This window comes from Bombus terrestris, chromosome 6 (genome assembly GCF_910591885.1).
Source record: "Bombus terrestris chromosome 6, iyBomTerr1.2, whole genome shotgun sequence".
Lineage (NCBI taxonomy): Eukaryota > Metazoa > Arthropoda > Insecta > Hymenoptera > Apidae > Bombus > Bombus terrestris.
Window position 1 is genome coordinate 13,126,375 of NC_063274.1, and position 25,525 is coordinate 13,151,899.

General features: G+C 34.0%; 2 protein-coding genes across 2 annotated transcripts in view; one reads left to right on the forward strand and one right to left on the reverse strand.

Moving 5' to 3' along the window:
• The window catches only part of LOC100645988 (putative mediator of RNA polymerase II transcription subunit 26), a 244,290-nt gene that overhangs the window by 175,353 nt on the left and 43,412 nt on the right, over positions 1–25,525 (reverse strand). The window lies entirely within an intron of this gene.
• On the forward strand, positions 22,351–25,375 carry LOC105665851 (chymotrypsin-2-like). Its single transcript, XM_012309549.2, has 7 exons — positions 22,351–22,439; positions 22,678–22,739; positions 22,836–22,930; positions 23,097–23,238; positions 23,345–23,458; positions 23,535–23,678; positions 23,965–25,375. Exons 1-7 carry the CDS (start codon positions 22,388–22,390, stop codon positions 24,106–24,108), a joined length of 753 nt encoding a protein of 250 aa, XP_012164939.1. The 5' UTR covers positions 22,351–22,387; the 3' UTR covers positions 24,109–25,375.

A 25,525-nucleotide genomic window follows, 5' to 3' on the forward strand; every position in this document is an offset into this window, starting at 1 on the left:
TTTCATCCGCGGGCAATTGAAGTTGAATTTTTACGGAATCTTCTCGATGGATTTCCCTTTAATGCTAGTTTCCCCGCGCACCGCTTTTCTATACAGGGTGTCACAAAATATGTCCAAAAATATCATCCAAGACATATCTTTCAAGTTATTTCTATCTCATTCATAATTCATGAATCGAAACAAGCTCTAACACACAGGACATACATAGAATTTCGGCTGTTCAATCAGAACATGACATTTTTGCGATATCTAGAGCCGATCCTGTAAATGAATCATAACCAGAAACCCAACTGAACAACTCTATCTTTTTTGTCAATATCTTTTTTATCAATTTCGCTATCCAAGTGCACGGCTGCTTTTCAATTCTCAAAAAGGCAAAGGTTCCTGTTCACAAGTTCATTTCTCCTAAAGAGATAACAAAAATAATAGTAAATTCCAAGGCAAATAAAGGATAAATTTTCTAACGTCATTCTTTTTTTCACTTTCCAAGATTGGAACTAACCGATAAACTTCTGAATAGCTTACATATACCTCACATATTTTCTGACACAGCCTGTATCAAACCTGTTCCTGTACCATTCTCAGGATACGTACAACCGATTCTGGCACATCCACCGCCTCGTTCCCCTTGAAAGGGATCCTTCTTCGTTTCCTGAACGGAATTGAGGTTTCGCCGGTGAATGGACCGCAGCGTATACGTAAATTGCATTGTCGCAATGCTGGGTTCCTAACTGGGAACAGCTACGAAGGGCTGACCGGCCAATTAGCTTCTGTAGGCCCCTCGATAGAATTGCACAGCAACTTGACTCGACGATCCACGCGCAGTTAGGGCTACTGCCTTGGCAAGTACCACTCCAAGACCAGAACCGACCAGACTCAATCTAACCGTTCTCGCTCGAATATCGAATCGTTCTCTCGTAACTGCAGGGAGAGGAGATGGAGTAGAGAACCGGAACACGCGGGACGTCGTGTCCGTCGTCCCTTTGCGGCCGTTCACAATCCAATTTCCGCGCGGAGAACTTTCCGCTTTCTCTTCTCCGCGATTCACACGCCATGCCATTCTTTTGACTCGCGTGAACGTCAATTTCACGGCCAACGAATGGATAAATTTTTTGCGGAGGAAACTGGTGGAAATGATTAGATAACGCGATGTCCTTGGGAGAGAAAGGAAACGATCGATCAGCCATGGCTTTGGTAGACCTTTTGTATAAAAGTATCGGCTTCTTTGGAAAATTTCTAGCGTTTCTAATAATAGATTGATTATTACGTCTTATCGTACATTTGGATGGCTTTGAAGAGGATTATATATTACGTTACGTTGCCATACTTTACTGAGTCCCTGTATACGTAAATATGAAAAGAGAAACGATTAGAAGAAAATTCGCTGATTTAAAATTATATAAAATGATATATCTTATATGGATACAAATATTTATCGCAGAAATAGAATTCGGAACATTGAGACAACGAAATTGGACAACGTGGATAATGCTGCTAATTAGACAAATTACTAAATTCGAATAAATATTGCTTCTAGTTGAACATTAAAAGTTTTGGAAGAAAATCAATAATTTTTATATGTTCTATATTTCTTTATATTTTTAATAATCAGTCTTAAGATATGCGTGTATAATGCCACAAGTTCCGATATAAAGTTATTCAATATATAAATACAAAATATGTATAAATATGTATTTAGCACATTCGAAACGTTAACTTAAAAAGAAAAAGTGGGCAAAGTGTATAAACAATAGTTTACATTATTATTTACATATTATTACTTTATACTAAATATAGTGCAGCGTCCTCTTTAAAAAGGTTCCAGCATTGACTTTGCTCTTTGGATACAGAAACTACAAGTTACGTACGTCTAAGACACAGACGAAAACCTTATTTGTAGTATTATCAACTGGGATACGAGTTTCTCTGTCAGGAAAGAAATCACAGTCCAAGCGCATAATTGAATCTCTGACCATAATTAGTAAATAGTTAATCTATTATGAACCTATCATTTTATGGAATTTTGTGTCACACGGCCTGAAATACCGACTTTGAGAAAAATTGGAATTATCGTTATGCCATTTATGATTTAAAGTGACTTTATTTAAAACGCATTCAATTTTAATTTCCAACCAAACAACTTTCATCGCAGTATTTAATTTTGATCCCATTTAGTAGCAGTGTTATAACGTTTTATTTTAAATCGATAAACCACAGACACGAGCTGCAGAATGTACGTAACACAAAATGCATTGTAATAAACAAAGACGCATTCTGTGTCAGGTCTATGCTCTATGGTTCCTCGTCTAATTTATTTTATGTCTGGTTTATTGTCTATATTAACGTTTCCTTTACTGTTAATGTTTCCTTACAGTCGATAAAGATACGGGCTTTTGACTGTCCATGAGTGGATAAGACAGAACACCGGCCGATAAAACAGCAAAAAACATCATTGAGCTTGCGCAAGCTCTACAGTTTTATCGACAGTGAAACCAACTTGACCGACTCTTTAAACGCAGGGCAAGATCTTTCCTCGATACCTACGAAAGAATAAAAGCAAATGTCGAATTAAGAATCCGAACGGTGGAAATTAAAGGAAGACCTGTTATAGCATGAAAAGATTGCCTTTTAAGTAACAAGATAATTTAATAATGGAAACTTAAAATTACGGAAAGAAGATGAAAGCTCAATACTGTGACTTTTAGGTGATAGATAACATCAAATTCAATTAAGATCAATTAAGATTAAATTAAACTTCCGAATGACACTTTCAGACTAGGATAAGCATATTTTTTCTTTTTGATATTGCCATAAAACGTTCGAAAAAGTGCTCCTTTATTTAATAATAAATTATATTTTCTATTTGTAAAAAATAATCATTAGACGCAATTTACCTATAATTTTTCTTATCAAACGAAAACGACAGAATAAGAATAAAAATTAAGATAAGAATATAGATATATGTTTTATTTCATATATCGTAATCCTTTTATTCCAAAAATATTGAATATTGTAAAAAAGACTTCAGTCAAATTATTGGAATTAATTACGTGTAATTTTTAAAAGCCATTCATTTTGTACAATTTTTTCATTTCAACGGAACAAATTTTAACGAAGACGTCCGATGAAATATGTGTTTAATCAAGAATGAAATCAGGTTAAAAAATGGATTTTAATTAAGCGGTATCGAGTAATCGTAATACCGTTGAGCCATTTGAACAATTCTTATATTTCAGCTTCCATTATTTCTCGTTCACGAAATTTCATTGGATTTCAGTCGTAAAGAAACCAATTTTATTCCGATTAATAGCAGATTAAATATACATATAGTATAATAGATAAGTTAGACGAGTCATAAATATTAATTCAGTAATAATAATTTCAAAATGAGACTTCAAATAAATCTTCTTAATAAGTGTTCTTTAATATCAGTGATCAGAGTCAATATATACAGCGTCCAAAGTTTAATATCTACTGAAACTTTGAACATGCATAAGACCAATCGAAATGAGAAGGAAAGTTTATGTTATATTTGTTATCCCTTCGTTCTCTTCTTCGTTTTTGAAGAAATTTAAACGTCATCCATGTAAGTCAAATTGTGTTATACAGTTTTACAGCGTAAAACATTCGAATTTTTCAGCTCAAAGAGCTACTTCGTATTTCTATTTACTTTTTACATCTCTTGCTGAAAAACGATTATTAGAATATTGTCTAAGACAGTTCGTATATATCAGGAGAATCAATCTTTGCAGAAGAGATGAGTTGCTTAAACGATTCACCATCTCCGAATTGGATTATGTTGCATCTACTCGTGGGAAGGAAACGATCCGATGGTGAATTTCCGACGTTTCGTTTCCGCCTTTCCCCGACGTTTAGTCATAGAATATACTGGTACTAGCCATTGCGACCTAGTTACTATACTGTAATATTGGATCTCACAGACCATCATTATAACCACTTCGAAATGCTGTATCTGTTATGGTAATACGCTTGCAACCTCGCCATTTGAAATTCTGATTCACTATTGCGATCGTAAAATCGATTAAATCTCATAAACACTGAGATATATAACAAACCAGCATCGTTAATTTTATGAAAGATAATTTGTGACATTTTCTCTGATTTTGGGTTGGCAAGTAAGTAATTGCGGATTTTGTCAATACCAAATAATAATAAACTCCGCAATCATCTAGTTGCCAACCCAATATCAAAGGAAATGTCACAAATTATGTTTCATTAAATAATTGAAAATTTACTCAGTCTATTGGGTTGACAACTAAGTGATTGCGGATTTTGTCAATACCACCTAATGACAAAATTTTGTAATAGACTAATAAAATTCGCAGTCACTTAGTTGTCAACCCAATGGACCGAGTAAATTCTCAATTATTCATTATTCTCATTATGCAATGTAAGAAATTTCATGCGTCGATGAAACTTCTACATACAAGAATAGAGTCAGGATCCTGAATAGAGTCGGTATTACTACAGCAATTTTCTGAAACGTAACGAGTAATTTGTTTTTTTCAATTACTGCGGTACAGTATGATTGAAGAAATCTGATATATCATTGGTAAAGCCATACAAATATCAAAGAGTAGATATAGTAAATCAATATTTTATATAAAATTTATAGAACATAACGCACGATCGTTTCAATGCACTAGAATCTTTAATTGTTAGAGGATCGAGTAATGGAACGGTCGATTATCGAAGCATCGACTAATAAAAAATTTGGCAATAGTCTCGTGTATAAAAAGTAGGAAAACAAGAATAGTAACTGAAAGAAACTTTCAGATTTTTATTAAAAAATGTTTATTCCTGTTTACTATCACCATTTACAAAACGGCTAAAATAAATGAGTGCTTGTCATATATATATTCACATATTCATTCACATTTTTACGAATATAATTAAAAAGATGAAACCTAGGTGGAAGATTGCCTTATCTAAATATCATAAAGACATCTACACTTTGATTTATTTTTACGTATTATGTCCAATCTATTCATGATGCATTGATAAACGACACGCATCGTGACTAATCCGTATAATCAATGTTCCACTTGCATATTTTCTTCGGTACAACTTTCAAAGATGGACAAACGTAACGAATCGGCATTCCTATACAAAGCCTTTGAAACGCCACGTGCAGTTGATCTGTGACATTTGTTTTAGCAGAACGAGGAAAGTTTCGATTGGCCTCGTTCAATATAGCCGAACAAATTTCAGTCAAGTTGCAATGGCAGCAATGCAATGTAGATGTGAACGAGCTTCTCGAATCGTGGCGTCTGGGCGTGAATGAACTTCTCATGCGTTGGGTGTGAAAGACAAGTGTTTGGAATAGCGTGGAAGAGATCGAGTGGCTGTTTGGGGTTTAGCTTCGGTTTCAAGTGAAACACGTTCCTCAATGAATCCTAGGAATGTATATAAGTATAGTTTTAAACGCAAAAGGATTCACTGAATCCATTCCACTGTACAGCGAGTTGAGGGCACTCTGACATCGAAGATCGAACGGATTGATAAGTTACAGACGAAGAACATACAGGAAAAATGTGGCAACATACGTAGACTAAAACTATTGATGTTTCAAAAATATTAGTCGTTAGTATAAGAGTTCAGAATCGGGAGTGGATTAATTAGAATAAAAATCGAAGTTCGTGAAAAATATTCTGTGGAAATAAATTGACATAAAGCGTCCTGGTTATGCTTCAAAACGATTTAAATTACTTTGAGATATATTTATATATCAGGTATTTTTGCGAAAAGGAAAATGTGTGTCGGATTGATATTATAGTTTTAACTTTCTCGATCGGTGCTATATTCGAAATTACAATCCATGAAAAATAACACTGAATTTATACAAAGAACGACCGAATCAGGACGAACCGATAAATTTCACGAGTGTCACAAATTAAACTATTTTGAAGACAATAAAGCTTCCGATTGTACGTCGAGGCAATTATTGTATTACCACGTACTACAATGTTTGAAGTATGCGCTATATCTCGATATGCGGAGAGAGAAATGTGGATTTCAAATAATCGAAAAAGCCAAGCATTTTGTTAAAATTTGAAAAATATATCGAGATTTTCATCATATATGTCATTTCTGGTCCGTCGTTCTGGTGAGCTCTTATAAAATGAAATAACATAATTTTAATGGGAAACAAACATTGTTATAAAATACAATGGAGGATACAATATTGACGTACAGCGTCAATGTTAATTTATACTCTATATCTAAAATTCGTAAACAAATCATCGTTTCGTGTACATTGTTTACCACAAGTGCTATTCTTTTAGCAATCGTACTATGTGAAAGATCATTGATTTTCTATAACATTTATCCATGACGAAATACACAACACGTTCTATCCCAGTCGAAAACGTAATAAATTTCCACGTTTATCATTCGAACAATAAACCATGCATTAATACGTGTCATTCTATAAATCCATGTATAAGTCAGGAACGTTAATATCATTAAATTGTATTTGAGAATAATATTTAACAAAACTCATGGAAATGAACTAAAACGCCCATACATAACCATAATGGCATACAAATAAATGCATTCGCCTGAAAAGTTGTAAAATCTATCGGATGAGCAGTAGATACTGAACCATCTTTGATAGAATAGTTTTAGTTAGGTTTCAGTTCGACTACTTAATTTTAATTTAGTTTCTGCTTCATAATTTATCGCGTAAAACATAGAATATAAATAAAACTTAACGAATCCTTCTATGGATTACTTACACGACTCAACAATAATCAAGGTTTGAATTACATTTTAATAAAATTTTTAAAAAAGGACTATTTTTGTTAAGTATTCCTAATACCAAGATAGAATAGTTCATGCTAAAGATAAAAATTCACTCCAGCTTATGCTCATCCTCTGTAAACTAGGTGTTATTCTCGACATATTGAAACTATACAGGATAGAACACATAACAGGAATTCCGATAACTTCGTAAATGATGATTTTAGCGAAAGTTCGTTCAAATAAATATTATATGGTTCGATAGGGACCATATAGTGCAGCATTTCCATTTTATACATACAGTTTTCAAAATATTTAACAGCGTAGTTTTTCTCATACAGAAATCAAATTATACGTCCCAAAAAAATTTTAGAAAGTGCATAAGTATACAAGGACTTCTTTTTCACTATAATATTCCTTGACTCTAATTAGACATTTTTTAACTTGATCCAATATTATATTGTTATTCTCTATTTTTATTATGGGAAAGATGAATTAACATTTAAGAAAATGAAAATGATATTTACAGATAGTACGAAAAATCGAATAGTCCATTTTCCTTACCGGGCCATGCGTTCATAAGAGATAATTTTTGTTAAAATTGTATTATTTACAAAATTATCAAAGTAGCCGCAGTTTTATACCGTATTCTACATTTCATCCCCAATCTCTGCAAAAATATCTGTTTTATCGTACAGATATTGAATCCATGTGCACGAACGTGAATTTGTTTCGAACACAATTCTGTGCGAAACCTTTTTTTGATCATACAATTCCGTGTATGGAAACCGTATACAATAGAATACATACGGAAACACATTATTTATTACCAAGACAACTAACAAAATTTTGGGATAAATATCATGTTCCTCGTCCGGAATAAACCATTCACAGATATTCGACAAGTTTTCATTGAACATGTCGGGTACAATCGCGAACGAAAAATCATGTGAAGCATCATCGATGCTATCAGTGATTCCAGAATGAGAATTGGTAACACAATGGCTTAAAAAAGGAGACAGATTTGTGAATTCAGGGGACATCGATTAAAGGAAATCTTAACTCAAGGGCTATACACTATACACCCTTCAACCATTAAACTGGAGAACATCAAAAGAGCAATCTAGCGACGAACGAGTCGATAGTAGGCGCTCGTTTTCTCTAACAATCCATTCGCTGATTATCCCCTTTTAATTACCTTTGATCACGTTCACGATGAATCGTTTTATTCTTTATTCCTTCAATTTTGTGCAAACTTCCTTATTTATTTCTCAATTATTTTCTCAACTTAGCAACCGTTCTATTCTCGCTTTAGTTTTAGTTGCGATATATGCCGCTCGATTTTTTAAATTAATTTTCACTTCGCCGAGTTTCTCGTGGAAACTAATTAACCCTTTGCACTTTGGAGCTTTTTACGACTAGATCGGACAGAGTAGCTCCAGCACATTTTTATGGTAAAACTTTTCGATACCAAAGGATTCTTTTGGAAAATTCCATTTCGAAATGAAAACGTTATAAATGCATGCGAAACTATTTGTAGTAGCTTTCTTTCCTTTTTTTTTTTTTTTATATCTTTATCAATAAAGACAGTACCACACATAATATTCACGTGATTAATGTGTTTTTGAAACCAAGGAGTTTATTTCAAAAACAAGAAGGTTACACAGTGGCAAACGAAAGAACGTAAAAACAACGGTGTAATTTTACGAAAAGAAATTATAAGTGAGACGAAAATGAAATACGATACTGCAGAATATTTACGCAGATATAATACGAGGATCGTATACAACATTATAAAAATTACTAATAGCGATACACATATGTCTCAACTTTAAATTGTCTTTTATGCGCTACTATAAATGGTTGTAAATTTATTTATACCATAACCTTTTCCCTTTTTATATTTTTAGCGTCAAGAAGGATATAACGAACAATCTTTACATTGTCAATGTCGTTCTAGCTGCGTCAGTGAAGTATAAAGGATTAAATAATCGATACGAAAAATTATCGGGTATTCGCGAACTGAATAAAGTGACGTAACGCAAGGGCTCGCTGTGATAAAAGATTTATCGATTCGCGACAAATCGGATAGCTGGATTCGAGAAACAGCAGTAAACACGAAAGCTTTGTGATTAGTTGGCTGTATATTTCACTGTGGAATGCGATCGCTTTCGTCCAACGAACGAGAATCTATCGCGTGGACATATTGGATTGAGCGGAGGATCTGAAGCTCGTTTCCTATCGGTAGGTAATCTACGTACAAACGTGGGGCGCACGTTTCTGTACTAGCGTATTTCGATCGTCGAGAAAGAGAAAGAGAACGAAAAGAGGTGGACACGGTGTGCAGACTGTGTTAAAGCGTTAAGCTATTCCGAACTTCGTCTAATGATCACAAAGAATCTCGCCGGGAGTTACGAATTTAAATCGTTTAAAACGGATAAAAGAGTGACCATTTGCTTGAAGTAACTCCTACTTTGAAGATATTACGGTTGTAAAAATGACAAACTCTGAGAGATTCTGCGGAATTAAATGCGGGATACTTTACTACGTAAATCGTAATACTTGTTCGTCTTTCATCTCTGAAATGATATACTCGTTAATACGTTTAATTAAAATCTATGGATAACTTGATTAATTATGGATACTAATAATTGATATAAAATATTCTGTTATTTAATCCAGCAGAATTTCAAACCTTCGTTCATTCAGATTCGTGAAACTCGTTTAAATTTCACTGTCTATGAAACCACTGATACCGTTGCGTTAACATTCCCTGTTTGCTCAACACTTACATACGTTTGACCTTGTTTCTGAATCGTACCTGTTTAGTATTCACACTATTTCTGCCCTGAACTTTGCATCTTCTCTCCTCTTGTAAACATATTCAAAGAGGTTAGAAACACCCTAAAGCAATATGAAAAAAAAAACATAAGGATCTATAACAAGATAACCTATACATAATTTTTTATAATAATGTGTAGATATCAAATTAATAATAGCAAAAACACAAACAATTCCGAGGCAACATCTTACTGTGTATGTTTACGGTGGTATGCTTACTTTTCGTTGCTTCCATCGTTGTAACCATTAACGAGACATTATTATCAATATCACTGACACTAAAGAACTCGAAGCCTTGCACAATTTTCATGTCACAACTTCGCGAGAAGTATTAAAGAAACTTTCAGTTTATAATGAATTTCAGCTGCTTGTAACAAAGTTGGTCATGTCAATAACAAAACTTTGCAAGTTCGCGATGTATATACGATTTTCGTTCGAATAATAATAGTCTCGATAATAACGTTTCACGTTGAGTGTTTCGTCTAGACGTTGAAAATGAGGAGAAATATTTGCAATCTAAACAGAAAAAAAGCCTGGCGCTTACACGAACTGCGGGGATGGAACTCGCGGCGAATGGAAATCGTGTTGCCGGTGCAATTAGTTCCGTATTGTATCGCACTCTGACTTGGCGGAGCCATGAAAGGGCGGGCAATTTGAACAAGATTCGCTCAGCTCAAGTCAGTGTCAAAGCTTTACGGACGTGTTACACGGACGAATTCGCTCGCGTTTTTTCACGTCTTCCATATGCGCAGTTGAATCTGCGTGTTGGGAATTTGTAGAACGTCGCCTCATTGAATTGTCTTCTAAATAGCGTATTGTAAAAATCTTAATACATAGAAGATAAAAAATATTTGTACGTGAGAGAAATATGTAATTTTAGTTATTGAGTTTAGGATAAATAAACTCCTTGATGTAATATTTTTATAAATTTAGATTTCTATGTAATTATAAAACATAAATTTATATTGATCTTTAGTCAATATATACAGTTAAACAATGCTGTATTCGTGTTACAGTCATCACGAAAGAACGTAATATTCATAATTTAGAATTAACCATAGTCTTTTCATTAAAAATTTAACAAACAAAATCTATCTACATTTTAATATTAAAGACTAATAATCCTATTTGAAAGTTTTGCTCAAAAAGTATTTAAAATATTTATTAAAATATACTACTATACTGTACTACTATACCATTTCTATAAATAACTATTTGTTAAAATATATGCCAGTATATGCTCCGAACGATCATGTCAAGCATCTCGTCTTTTGATATAATGTACCAAGGAGCGAGAAAATTGTTGGCGTATTAAAGGGTGTGCAACCCTTAAATATCACTGGCGGATATAGTGTCTCCCTGCTTCTTCTACCGAGTACGCTCGTACAAGATTCAATCATGCAGAATGCCTGTCAAGATCTCGTTACCTTTTTCGTAGACGAAACGAATTTTCTCGTTTTTCATTGAAAAACCAGGAAACTCGAAAAGAACGAACGCTGGTTCGCTGATTTAGGAACTGCGAAACTATCAAAAATTGAAAACGATTTCCTCGCGAACTTTGGCAAACGTTTCCACTTCTCCTTTGATCAGAATCCGAACTCTCGCTACTAAACATATCAGCTTCAGTTGGCTGAAAGGATGCAAGTATAACATCGCATGAATATGGTCTTATATTATATCATAGTACAATTTCGATATAGAGTATCATAGTATATTTTATATCCTTATACAGAGTGCGGAAAAATAAGAACAACATATGGAATACAATTTCTTCATTTAAGCTTTAGTTTTGGAGAAAATCGAATTTGAAAATTGATCAAGTATACTAAGCCTTAAATGAAAAAATTTTATTGCATATTTTATTCCTTTTTTTCATAAAGAATCACCTCGTGTTTGCTTGTACATGTTATTCGGCCTGTATATACTAATATAAATTTAAAATATACGAATATGTGTTTAATTAAAAATTTATATGAATTATACGGTATATATAAAATTTGTATGTATCTAAATAATTAAAACTAAGCTTTTGCATTAAAAGAATTATGTCGGTACATATACACTATATGTATTTTTATTATAGACCTTATCTATTGTCTTTTCTGTTGCCTTTTTGTTACTTATTATTCGTTAGAATTTTTATTTATTATTAGTTGATTGTTGTAATATGAATGACTAATATAATATTTAATACATAGTGGAAAGCCATCTATGGTTTCGTTTCACGTTTACACTATGATGTGAACTATTAATAATTCACTAACAGATTCGCATGAACCCATAAAGAACTCTTATAAATATAAAATTAACCTAGAAATGAAACTGCTAGAACGTGAAATTTCAAAAGCAAGATGTAGTTCGCGGTTATCACAGAAATATCCAACTTTATTAGAATATACGCGAAGAAACAGCGGAAATGCAACTTAAATCAAATAAATTTAAGTCATTTTTCAAACAGCACATAGCGTAGCTCATTCTCTTGTGCGTTCATGATACTGATAACGATAAACATAAAATTATTATAAGCTGTATTTGTTTCATAAAAAGCTTCGTATAAAGCTCGAGACGTTTTATCGATTATCCCGAGTACATTTAATTACATTTTCAACTGTGTCAATTATGAGATAAAGAGATCGCTTCATTTTAATATATTCAAATTTCTCATAAAACGAACAATAATTTAGAAGAAAATTTAATGATCACATCTAAAATTACTCTAAAGCGAACAACTATTCACTACCAATTACCCACTAGTCCAATTCTTTCAACAACAGAACTACCCAATAACAAATAAAAGCCAGAAATACGAAATAAAACGAGCATCGACTGAAAGAAAACGCGCAGCGGTACACTAATAATTTTCGCAAGACAAAGCACAGCGTGTGGTTCGCTTCGAATTCCTTTAATTACACGGCTGTCATGCGTCCAACGGGAGGAAGTCAGCAACAAAGTACTATGGCTCTGCAACGATGCCACGATAACCGAAGCTTTTCATGAAATTTTCGAGAACTGTCGTGTCCACTGTACCACGAAACAAACGTCCGTGAAATACGTTAAATTCGCGAGCCTACTCGTTCGTTACCATATATCCGGGATGCAAATTTGAAAAATCCTCTTTGCGATAATGAAAACAGTGCACAACCACTATGTGCTATTAAGCTCGTGCACACGCATGAATACATTCGTACATAGCGTATAGCGGTGGTTAAATTGTCTTTGACCGGTCGTTTCGTCCGCCACTATTCGTTTACCCTGGCTAACAAAGCGGCGTGAGTCAAAGTGTTAAAAGACCAACGAAGACTTGAGATCCGCAATTTGAAGCACTCGACCGCGGTGTTCCGAGGAGAAACTACCGCGGATGCCTCCGAGAGCAATCTCGTTGCACGGTTTACTGAAAACACAGCCACCACTGGCGATATGGAAGACAACAAAGAACTCCTCTTCGAAAGTACCTACTTCAGACCGCGAGATTTTATTTCGGTATTTTCTACTATGGGGAGGATGACAAACAACAGGAGAAGGAGGAGGAAAATTTCCGAGAATCAGATAGGTTCGTTTTCTTTCAAAAATTTGTTATTTAAAATAGTCGACTAACAATTGACCAACTGGCTATCTTTTTTGATTTGATAATCAACACTGTTATATTTATAGAAATGAGACGATTAGGACAGAATAATATAGGATTAGATAGAAAGAAGCGAAGAATTAAACGACCTGTCTTTTCCATTTACTTCGATAAATGTATCGGGTATATATGCAACGAATTTGGTAATTTGTGGAAATTACTATATATAAAGTAAAACGAACTTTAATATGCAAATTCTATTAATTAGCAAATATCTGGACCTACTTACTTTCCCATTAAATTGAATTAAACAGATGCGTTGAATTTATATTCTATTTCACGACCAACTCGCGTATTCGTCGTTCAATAAAATATTCTATGAATTTTTGTATTTAGCACACGCATACGCACACGTGCACGCACGACGTGTCACATATGTGAAATGCGGATTTTATAAAACGTAGTTTAATAAAAATCTAGTAAAACGAGTATTAAAGTATTTAATTAAATCATAGCCAAGAAGAGTTATTCACTTGAAAATATTTTAATAGTCAGGGAAATTCTCATCTGAAGTTCGCTGATCGTTTTTCGCAGGAATTGTCAGTAGAGATTTTTGAAACATATTTTTCACGAGTTTTGACCTTACGATCTGTATCAAAAAATCTCTATCATTCCATCGTCCATTGAATAGCGTTGCTATTCGTAAAAATTTCACCTGGCAACATCATCATCTAACTTTAACATTACTTTCTACTATTTTTTACTATTTTATTCGCGTTTAATATTCACCGAAGACAAACGCATCTAATATTCACCGTTGCCCATTATATCGCGTAATATCATCTTTATCATGGTTAATATCGCGCAAGGATTCCTGCAGACACTCAAGAACAATCAGAACTTCTGAGCTCATTGTCGCTTAATTATCTGTCACAACCTATTAGCACCTCTCGCAGAAACTACAAAGTACACACATAACGCGAAACACACAAAAGAATCTTCGTGCAGCCAGTCAGAGCAGGGAAGAGTGTCTCTCATCCTCCCCCTCGTTCCCCCTTTTCTCTGTCTCGTAATTCGCTTGTACACTTTTGTCAAGAGCGCTCATTCTTCTCGGGCAACCGTCGAGAGTTGACTCTGTCTGGCTTATCCTACAACTGGAATATTAATGAATATGTCGCTACACAGCCGAAGGAAGGAGTTGCCCCTTTCAAACACAACAATAACAGCACCGTTTAAGAAACTCCAGCAACGCGAGCCTGCAATTGAATGAGTACACGCATCTGCAAATAGACGCAGATAGGAAATGTCGTATTCTCCGACGCAGAAATTTGTTCTGATTAGTCAAATTACTTGGCTATTTTACCTATTGACACATTCGTAATGAAGCATGAGAAAAATTCATCAAAGTATTAATATTTATCTTTTATAAGAAATCAAAAATATACGTTCTTTTCTATCCGTTAATAGAAGCGCGAGAAATATTATTTTTTAAGTGGTTCATTCTGAATGTTTCGTTATTTTATCAGAGTAATCAAGAGTTTACATTTTAACGAGAAGTCACATTAATCGATGTCCTATCTGAAATGATCACATTACAACAAAGAATGGGATACAGGTATTTCGAATAACTTTAAATAAATAATACAAAGATAACGATGAAAGTCACACTAAGTTAGAAAAAAATCTTGGTTGAAGGAGCTACTATCAGTGAGAATGAAAGCGGGGAATAATGTTACGTCATCTAGCCACCCTTGCCTTTCACGCGAAGAAAGAGTTGGAAGAATCTGAAAATCTCAGACTTAAAAGAATATTCCAACCCCAGTAAAATAAATACATTCGCGTTGCTATTGTGATATCAATCGATTTTGATCCAGATAATTTGATTAATGGAAATAAACGTAGAAACTTCAAAGTTCCAAACTAAGTGCATAGAATATTGCGAAATTCCTATCGATGGGAATTTCGAGTTCTTGTAAAATTGCTTTCGGGGAGAAGGGCGGATGTTTTCGTAAATTTGACGATAATTGTTGCGGGTTTTCCCAGAGTTCAAAGCTCGAGGTACGTCGTTGTGTAAAGGCCACGATTTCACGGTAATATTGCGGGCTACGTGGGATCATTGATAGGGTCAGGACACGGGGTCGTCGATCGCAGGTGAATCCTGTGCCAGCGGTTCTCAAAGCGGGTCCTTGCCGTGCTCCGATCGATCGGCCTTCTACCAACACGAATAAACATTTCCCCCACGTTGTCTGTTAGGAATTCGCGATAATGGGAGACAGCTTCCCCGGAACAAGCTATCATGGTCACGTTTAGTGACCCTAAGACGATTTCCACGCGAGTACCGTGCCTTCGGCGCGTCTTCCAATACATTTTCCTGATTTCATTGTTACAAATTTCGTGAATCTTTGATTAGACCATTTTATGTGAACTAACATTCTTGTAATATCTAAATCGAGATTAATTTTCTTTTTAATAAGAATAAATAGTGTACTCTTTCGTACCCATATTTTACAAATTATGTATTTTCATAAATTAAAAGATAAATTGTGGAGTAGCTAATTGTACGATTATAAATATATTATACTTGAATGCAATAATTATACATTATTCGTTGAGCTGATGAATGAAGAATAATTCATTCCCGGTGTACGCAATTCTGTGCAAAATTCTTAGACCATTTTTCGAAAGGAAAATGTTTCATTCTTTCGTTACTCGCTTTAATTTTCCTTATTTCCACTATTTCTATTGAGACTACTTTATCCGAGTAAAAGTTCCTTTACTTGTTACATAATCTATTGATCTAAGTTTTCAGTTCAAATAATTTAAGATTTTTATACAGTAGTTACGTTAGATTTAAAAGCCCAAAACTTAATGACTTAAAAAAACACGATAATGATTATAAATACATGGACACGTTTTCGTTCGTCGTTATAGCTATTAATCTCACGAATATGCATGTTTTCCATATAATCAAAATGTCACGTCGGATATTTGCGAGCGAAAACACGCAGTCCGCGAATTTCGAGGAATTTTTGTACATTTCGAACGGCTCGCTCTCTCGCGAAAGGGGAGAAGTGACAATTTATAACCAAAAGTAGAGCTGTAATTTCGCGAAATATAAATTCCACTTTCGTGAATGAAATAATGACGCGACGTGTATTATCCGTTCAGCGACAGACAAAAGGAGAAAGTCCAGGGAATTAAGAACGGAGGTTGGAAAAACGGAGTGGCATGTTAGCTGATTCAATCTTCCGATCGGAATTTCGAGGAGAACGTGAGACGAAAGATTAAAGCCGGAGAGACGAAAACTACTCTGCGTGGAATTAGAATGAGAGAAAAAGTATGTAATACGTCGGGACAGCGGACAGACCACGATTACCATTTTTCCAATATTCATCTCTACCTTCAATTATTTGTACGTCAAGTTTAAACAGACCTTTCTTCGTGATAAAATATAAATCACGAAACGTATATCTCCTTCTGTATTTCCCCCTGCTTTTAGATTTCTCTTTATAAAACGGTATTAAAAGAAGATGCAATTTAAAGAATTAAGAATCTTTCTCAAACAAAGTTATATCAGAAGGTATTTAAAACTTGAGATTTTCTTCGTACGTATAATTCGATTATATATTTAAAGTATATTAAAACAAATACTAAGAAGGACTTATACGGAAAAGATATGAAGATATTTTCATAGTATCATATAACATCATATAGTAATATCAAAATATTTAAACTTCCTTTCGTAACATGTCCACAATACGTAACAACAATTATTATTTGATAGATTATTCACGTAAAAAGATCGAGTTCGAAGAAAATAGAAATATTTTTCAAAGCGTACATTAATCTTTTTAGACGAACACACTATCACCTGTATCGAAAATACTATTCGTTATATATATTAACTAATATTATTAATTAAAATTAAATACATACATTAACATGATATTAACTCGTAAATTAATTAATAGATTTACCCACTAAAAAGACATCGTGAAAAACATATTCAAAGGTACAGACCATGAAAATAAGTAGGTTTTGTTAACTAATTAAATGAGAAATTCTCTTAAAACTGGAAAGAAAAAATTTCACCGACAGCTTTTGAATCCTATAATACTCGAGTTTTTAAATGCGCATCATTATGGATAATAGTTAAGGAGAGGAAAGAAGCGAAAAAGCAGCTGGAATTCACTTGTCTGACGCTCGACCACATTGAAATATCTCATTTAGTCGAGCAATAGAAGGACGCGATAAGGGAGATTTAGCCGCGCGGAATGTATAGGTTTAATGACTTCACGAACTGACGCTAACTTATGTTATAGGGATGGGGATAATTGATGTAAAGTTCCCTAACTTCGTGATGCACTTCCGGTTACGCTCTACGTAAGAGCTGGAGAACTGTCCATTCTTGCTAACTCAAACGAATGATCTACAAATTCTTTGGCTTTTTTGTTATTTCACCATTTCTATTCCCATTTGTACTTTCTTAAATTGAGAAACTTTTAGAATGCATATGATACGAGATTTTATAACAAAAGAAATATTTTATTTCATGGCACAGTGCATCGTAAAATTACATAAAAAAAAGAGAAAAAGAGAGAGAAGGAAATTAAGAACAAATTTTCAAAATGTTGTCGTTCTGTTACAACAATTATAACTATTTATAATATCATAATTCTCTTCCTTAATATAATTGCGAATTAGCTACAGGGCAAAAATTTTATTAAGTAATATCGTTCTGTCAGATTCAACATGCACACCAATCGATAAAACAACATTTTCTTTCAGCGAGTAATCTAAAGCTTTAACTCGATACTATACGTCTGTATCAGTTTCGATCTTCTTCGTCGATTGGAAACGAGACAAGAAACGAAGAAAAAATTCGCATAGCCGTGATGCGTTTTATCTATCAATCTTTCAAAAGCGAGACATCAAACAGCGAAAAATGCGAAATCAATAACTCGTGCGACAGTATACATAAGCATCCAGTTCACGTGAGATATCAAGCTGTCACTGGCGCGTGATGAAGGAACAGAGCAACTCCACGGATTCGTGTTCCAGAGGTAGACAAATGGAATCGTTCCATTGCGAAAGCCGATGTCCCTCACGCGCCTGTGTGTCACTTCACGTTTCATTCACGCCAATGTAAAATGTTTTCCTTTACAATTAAAACGTTTTTCGCGTTTTTCAGAACACGACTGATCGGTACCGTGTCGACATATCCGTTTCTCGTATTTTGTGCGAGCTAAACGTTTGATTGGATGGAAAAGAAATGATTCCATTCGTGATATTTTTTATTTGAAAACTGATAACGAATTAATTCAATAATGTTGTAATTAGAAGTATGCATAAAAGAAATTCGCATGCTACTTGAATAAACTTGTTAGCCAATTTTAACTGGATTATTTAACATAATCAACCGCAAAGTATTATGAAAATTATTCTCAATCTTTCAAGTACAGATACATTTTCATAAGTAGTTCTTCTGAAATGAAAAAAATAAGAATAAACATACTTCACGATATTTTTGCTTCGTCGTCTGTTTACGACAGGTATTTAGAAAAGTTACAAATGAATATAAATAAAATACGAATAAAATTATAAGTCAGAAACAGTAGAATTTTCCGCGAATAGATTAAAAGCTAAGAACGTGCTTTGTTTTAAAACGACAGAAAGAATGTGCCCCTCAATTATAAAAGATTCGTAATTATTCGATGAATTTCGTTATCCAGACTACAAAATAAATTTGGAGGATCTGCTATTTCTATAATTTCAGCTAATACGAAAGATAAACTGCCAATATAGCAAAGATAAATTTTACTTTGCTCTTCGCTATTTTCTTCTTACTGTCTTTTAATTAAATTTCTCTGTATATTACAAATTTTTTCGTAAAGTCTGAAATAAACGAAAACTGGGTTTTCAAGGAAGATTGATGCCAACCCTACTCGACGGTTATGTGCGTAACGCCGAATCGCCCTAAGCGTTTGAAATCGTTCAACCGTCATCGAACTCCGCAGACCTCGACATTGCCCGTCCGATTTCGATCGAGCGAATGGCACACGCAATTTTACAGCGTTTCACGATTCTATTTCACCTGCTTTATTCACTCTTTATCGCAATTTCGCTAGAAATCGACGTTTCGAAGCTACCACGATAAATGTTCCTCGACGAGTTTTCTGTGTCTCTTGGCGTAACCCGTGGTATTTAAATCAATGTCAATTTACTGTTACCTAATTCCTTCCTTTGAATTCTTTTCTTTCATATTCCCTCTATGAAAACCGAATTGTGCAAACGAAAATTTTGATCACAGAGGAAACAGAGACGATAAGTCACATTTTTTGTTTTTCATAGGAGAATGAAAAAAGAAAAATATGATAGGTATATAAAAGTACATTCTTTTGATTTTCTGATTTAAACGTCAAGGGAATTTTAATATGAAAGAAAAGTTATAGGAAAATTCTTAGCTTTAAAATGATACGTATATAATGATACATCAATTAAGCTGTAAATAATTATTGCACAAACAAATGTTAGAAAATTGATACGATTAAATTGTATAAAATTATACGAAAACAGACACTGATGAAATGAACGAGATGCCAAATTTACAAAAATATTGTTCTTCGTTTCAATATGACACAACCAAAATGATCCATTATAAACTCATTCAGCACATTCGAAACATTAAACGCGAAGCCTAACAAGCGATATTTTTCTCCTGTGATCTTCAATTGCCTTATTACACACGCGTCGATGTCTATGTTCTCACGTCGTTTCCCCCCTTTCGCACAATCAAATGGCGTAATCGGTGATATAATAATTTTCCGACGAAGCACGTAATCGATTAAACGAAGCCGAGGGTGTCGCACTTGCGCCAATAATTTATTTCCTCCCTTCATTTTTTAACGACTGCAAGCCTCGAGGAAAAATGAAGGAAAAAGGCAAAGAAACGTGCTCCGACGTAAAAACTTCTACCTCGTAAAGAAACGTTTAAGAAGTTTACCTCGATATCTTCGTATTGCTAATAACCTCATGTATACATTTAAAGAAAACATTAAGATTGATTGATATTGGACATTTCATTATCAATTTCGATAAAAGACTGAGAATTTATTGTCAAACGTTACTTCGTTACTGTATTAAATCTGATGAATTTTATCATATGCATTTAAATTATTATTTCAATGGTGCTGCAGGATTACTGTTAATTTCCTCACAGCTGAAAATCCAATAATGCTCGACGTATCATTCCTGAGTTCACGCTCTAGCAATTTGGTGCGTCTGAAAGATGATTACGGCTGTACGATTGGATTTATATATTACAATGCACGAGATCTGCATATTCACTAAACTAGAATTAATAAAAGCGATTAAAATATATGCAACGATGTTTTATCATATTGGATATAAATTATTTTCAATTCTCCTTTAACAATTTTTATATAAAATTAACACAGAAGTAAAATATTATTTTAATAAAATCGTTACCTCTCTATGTTAATATGGATTTTATGTTTCGTTCCTTTCCTCAATTCTCTTCGTACGAATTGGCAAAGAACATTGATAAACATTCTGACTGTAAATACGTTCGAAGCTCTCACACCTAATTTCTACTCTACTGAAAAAACAATTTTAACAGATTGCAAATTACATAGTTGGTTTTGTTAAAATTGTTTCAACATTCTAACGCTGTACTCGGTACATCATGTCTGAGTTGGGTTCGAGTTAAACTTTCGTAATCCGTACTCTTCCGTAAAAGTGTTTCGACGCTTCGCGAATATCGTAGCTAGTTTCACGAAGGATTTGAGAACACGTTAATACTCTTTGTCAAGGCTGCACGTCTGAGTTAAATTTCAGTAAAACTTTGCCAGATATGTTTCAATACCTCGTGAACGCTGCAAGTCATTTCATCGAGAATCTGAGAATACGGTAACTTGTATCTTAGAACCTTATACGTTAATACGTTAACGCTAGAATAACCTGACAATTTGACAAGTTAAAAATTTGTTATTCCTGCTAAAAATATGTACGCATTTTCAACAAACTTAATATCGCAGCTGGGCAAATTATTGTCGCTTCTATGCAGCTGGAAATATGATATTTATTCTCGTCATTTCATTTCAATCCTGTTAGCAATTTTCGCTTTGAATATGTTCGCAACTATGGAAATTGAAATTCCCAAACAAAATTTATTTGGTATGAAAGAAGGATAATATTGCGACAGCTCTTTTGTAGAATGAAATGATTACATAAATCCAGTAATTTTTATTTTAAAAAATGTTGTTCTACTTCCAAGCTTTTACAGAAAAATTAGGTCAGTAGCTCCAATATTAGGTACTTTCTCTTCTATATGAACTTCTGGAAAAATGGTTTCTGATAAAACACTACACAATTTTAACGTTTCAGAAAAGTAATATCTATGCAAACTGCGTAACGTGAAAGAAAGATTTAAATACGTAGAAAGTAGAAATAAGTTCTAAATTAGAATTTAAATTTCCATATCCTCTGTACCAATCTCTTCAAACGTTATCAATGGGGCATAAAATTCCCGGCGAAACTAGATGAGAAGCGTCGAGATACTTTTTCAGAAGACACGATTTAGTTAGGGACACGTATCTGCTAAGCAATTCAGCCATGAAAACTCAAAAATCGACGATAAGCGTTTCTTCTTCGTTTCAATAGAAGAGAAAAGCGATTGCTATATAGTAGTCCTGTTTTACTGCCTCTTCCTGCCTTTTCTTTTCTACATACGTGCGATTTAACACGTCTCTCGAATACAAAGAAAGAAAAAGATTTTATACACGGAAATCTGTCTTGCGTCACAGATATTTTTTCGGTTGCCATTATGCTCTGTGATGAAGATTACGCGACTCGAAAATTGTAAAACCAACGGGTGTTGTTATTTGTCAATACAATATATACATACGTTATATTATACGTTATAATATATATATTGTTATTATATGTATTATATAATATTATAATCTATATTTATATCATATTATTGTTATTATTATACTAAGTTTATGTGTTATCTATATCGCTTATCTAACATTATCTAACTTCTATTGAAAGAATCATTCTTACGAATAATGACATATCAATTGCGATGATATGCTGATATATCTAATGATTATTGTAAATTTATCTAATCTTTAAAATCAGTATACATATATATAAATGGAAGTCATATTTGAGTAACATTGTTGAGAGGACAAGATGGCGAAATTCAGTATTCTTTTGCTTTTACCTTTGATCGCTTTGACAAATGGTAAATATAGTCGTACAATATCTTCCATAGTTTATACTTACTACTATACTTTAATGTTTTATAAATAATTTCACTATCCTTTTTTTAGAATTGTACAGAATTCTCTATTATTCTTTTCAATAATTATAATCCTTTTGTAAGTTCACGAAGTTATATTTATAACCGTGGAATTTTATAATATTTTATTTTCCAATAGGATGATATAATTTTATGCTAATTATTACTGTTATTACCACAGCTGGACCCACGCCAAGAATCATAAACGGAAAGGTAGCGAAACCAGGTGAAATTCCTTACCAGGTATATTCGAAATATTTCTGTTTTTCCTATGAGATATGTTTCACGAAATTATTCAAGACAGAAGAAAATCTGTAAAATGATTTCAATTGTAATCAGGTGTCGCTGCAAGTAGCAAAAATTATGTTTCATTTCTGTGGCGGATCTATTCTCAACGAACGTTACGTTATAACTGCTGCTCATTGCGTCACAGCGTAAGAAAGAAAAAACAAATTTATTTCTCTTTTCAACTCGATCGATATCGACGGATTATCATAAATAAATCAACTATTTGTTATTACTTAATCGCCTAGTAAACCACGAAATCTTCATACGGGTAAATAATAAAGAATACTCTGTTAAAATACAATTTCACTACAGGCTACCGGTGGAATTGGTGGTAGTTGTTGCTGGCGTAGTTGATCTACAAATGCCAACTTCGAAACATGAGATCGAGACCGCTTATGTTCATGAAAATTATAATGCCAGAGATGCCTATGCGAACGACATTGCTCTAATCAAGGCATGTAATTTTATTATGACATACACATATGTGAAAATTCTTTAAACTCCAAATAAGTGCAGACATTCGAGTTACGATTAAATTAATTAGAAAGAATTTCGTACAGGTGAAAGAACCTTTCGTGAAGTCTACTTTAGTATCTTTCGTGCCCATGCCCTCCCCCGGAGAAATCGCCAAAACTAACGATCCAGCTATAGTTTCTGGATTTGGTACACTCACGGTAATTTCGATCGATATGACAATGAATTTTATTAACGGTAACTGCGATATTTATAATTTTTAACTATAATTTATAGTATGAAGGAGAAATGACAAAGCTTTTGCACTGGGTGGATATCAAAATAGCTGACCAAAATTACTGCAACCGAATGTATAAGAACGTTATCCACAACACACAGCTCTGTGCGTACGATAATACCACTGTGAAAGGACATTGCGATGTAAATATTCCGACTACCGATTTAATAACTAATCTTCTAATTACATATTCTTCTACATTTAGACTGCGTGTGTTCATGCATTTACAGTGAGTTTAAAATTGCAAAAATCCATAGAATGCACATAATATACAAAGATACATAAAATTGGTAGAAAGTGTCGCATTTTACATAAGTAAATTTCTCCTTAAATTCTACTTCTCTAATTAAAGAAATACAAATGTCCATAAACATTCGCAGTCTAATTACTCTATTTATAATGAAAGAAAAATTGAACGTGTTCTTTTAGGGTGATTCCGGTGGTCCTTTAACGGTGAATGGAAAACTTCATGGAATCGTCTCTTGGTCAAAGAATTGCGCGAATGTCGTATATCCATCGGTCTACACGCGAGTCAGCTCGTATCTTAATTGGATAAATGAACACGCGGTATAATAGATTCGCAACTATTTAAACAACGCACGATATTGCGATCGGTCAATTCATACTCTCCCTTTAGTTAGATCGTTTTTGGACGAAAATGTTCCGCTCGGAACACGTTAAAAGATTACGCGGAATCCTTGTCAGTATAAATTATAGCGCGAACGTAAAGAAGACTATTCTGGAGTTGAAATGTTAATTTTTTAAAGAAGAACGATAGACAGCACTGTCTTCGATTCTCATTTATTCGCACTCAATAGCCTGAGACGTGTTATAAACTCGGAATTTCCGAACGGTTATTGGAAAATACATGTAATAGCGCAAGTTGCCGAAGTCTATGACCTGGAGGAATACCGCGACCTTTCCGAAAAGGTGAATACCCGCGTAAGTTCAGATAACGCTGTACCCGTATCAGGAGAAGACACATCATTGGCGTATGGAAGGGTGCGAGTGATATTCAGATCAAAGATCAACTATCGCTTAGCAAGTATCAACTCGCAATTCAGTTACAGATACTCAAACCCTTGTAAAATTGTTAAGGCTTACCTGTATCAGATATACAATATATTCGTTTTAAATGTATGCACGTGATTATTACTGTACGAGTACGTATGCAGGTAATTATTAATCTAAAATAGTATAGTATCAGAAATACGAAAAAATGTTTCAGTTGGAAGTCGTTTGATCTCGTGAGGTAAACTCAATAAGATATTTCTGTAGGATCTTTACTACAATTACTTTATTTACAATAAATGGATTAAAGGGATGTTAAACTGTTGGTTATACAGGAAACAATGGTTGTTTAACGCGAACTAATCATAATAACGTATTATAATTAAAATAACTAGATAGTTAATTTGCAACTCTCGTCACCAACGCTCGATCCAACACTCTCTCTCACGCGGACCACACTCTCGCAACAACGCTAGTGTCACGACTGGTACACTTCAAAACCGATGGGCTGATGACGGAGATAAAGATGTGGCGCCACTTGGCGACAATGTACATTGCCGAAGCGAACTGCCTAATGAGCCACCAATATCCCAACGATCCTTCCGCCGAATGTTCGATAAGAAGGCCTGCGTGGCAACGGTCGCGGACGCCTAACAAACGCGTAGATAGTGGGGATATTGAGGGGTGACAAAGGAGAAAGAATCGAATCCGATCCAAAGTCGAGTTGTAAGAACTTCAGTCTTGGCAAGCCACGACAGGAGTTCGGAAGTAAATTGTCATTAGTGTACAAAAGGTGTTAGCAAATAAATTCTCTCTTTTTTTATTTTCATCTTTGATTTCTTTTTTATTTTACATGACACTAGCAACACTATCTCTCTGACTTCTCGATTCACACCCTCTGGCTTCTCGATTAATACTCTGGCTTTTCAACTGACACTGATTGTTAATTCGACTTTGTCTCTTAGCATCCCTTTGTCTT

Coding starts and splice junctions, on each gene's coding strand:
- LOC105665851 (XM_012309549.2), top strand. CDS start 22,388: ATGGCGAAATTCAGTATTCTTTTGCTTTTACCTTTGATCGCTTTGACA. Junction 22,440..22,677: donor TTTGATCGCTTTGACAAATG/GTAAATATAGTC, acceptor TTATTACCACAG/CTGGACCCACGCCAAGAATC. Junction 22,931..23,096: donor GCTGCTCATTGCGTCACAGC/GTAAGAAAGAAA, acceptor ATTTCACTACAG/GCTACCGGTGGAATTGGTGG.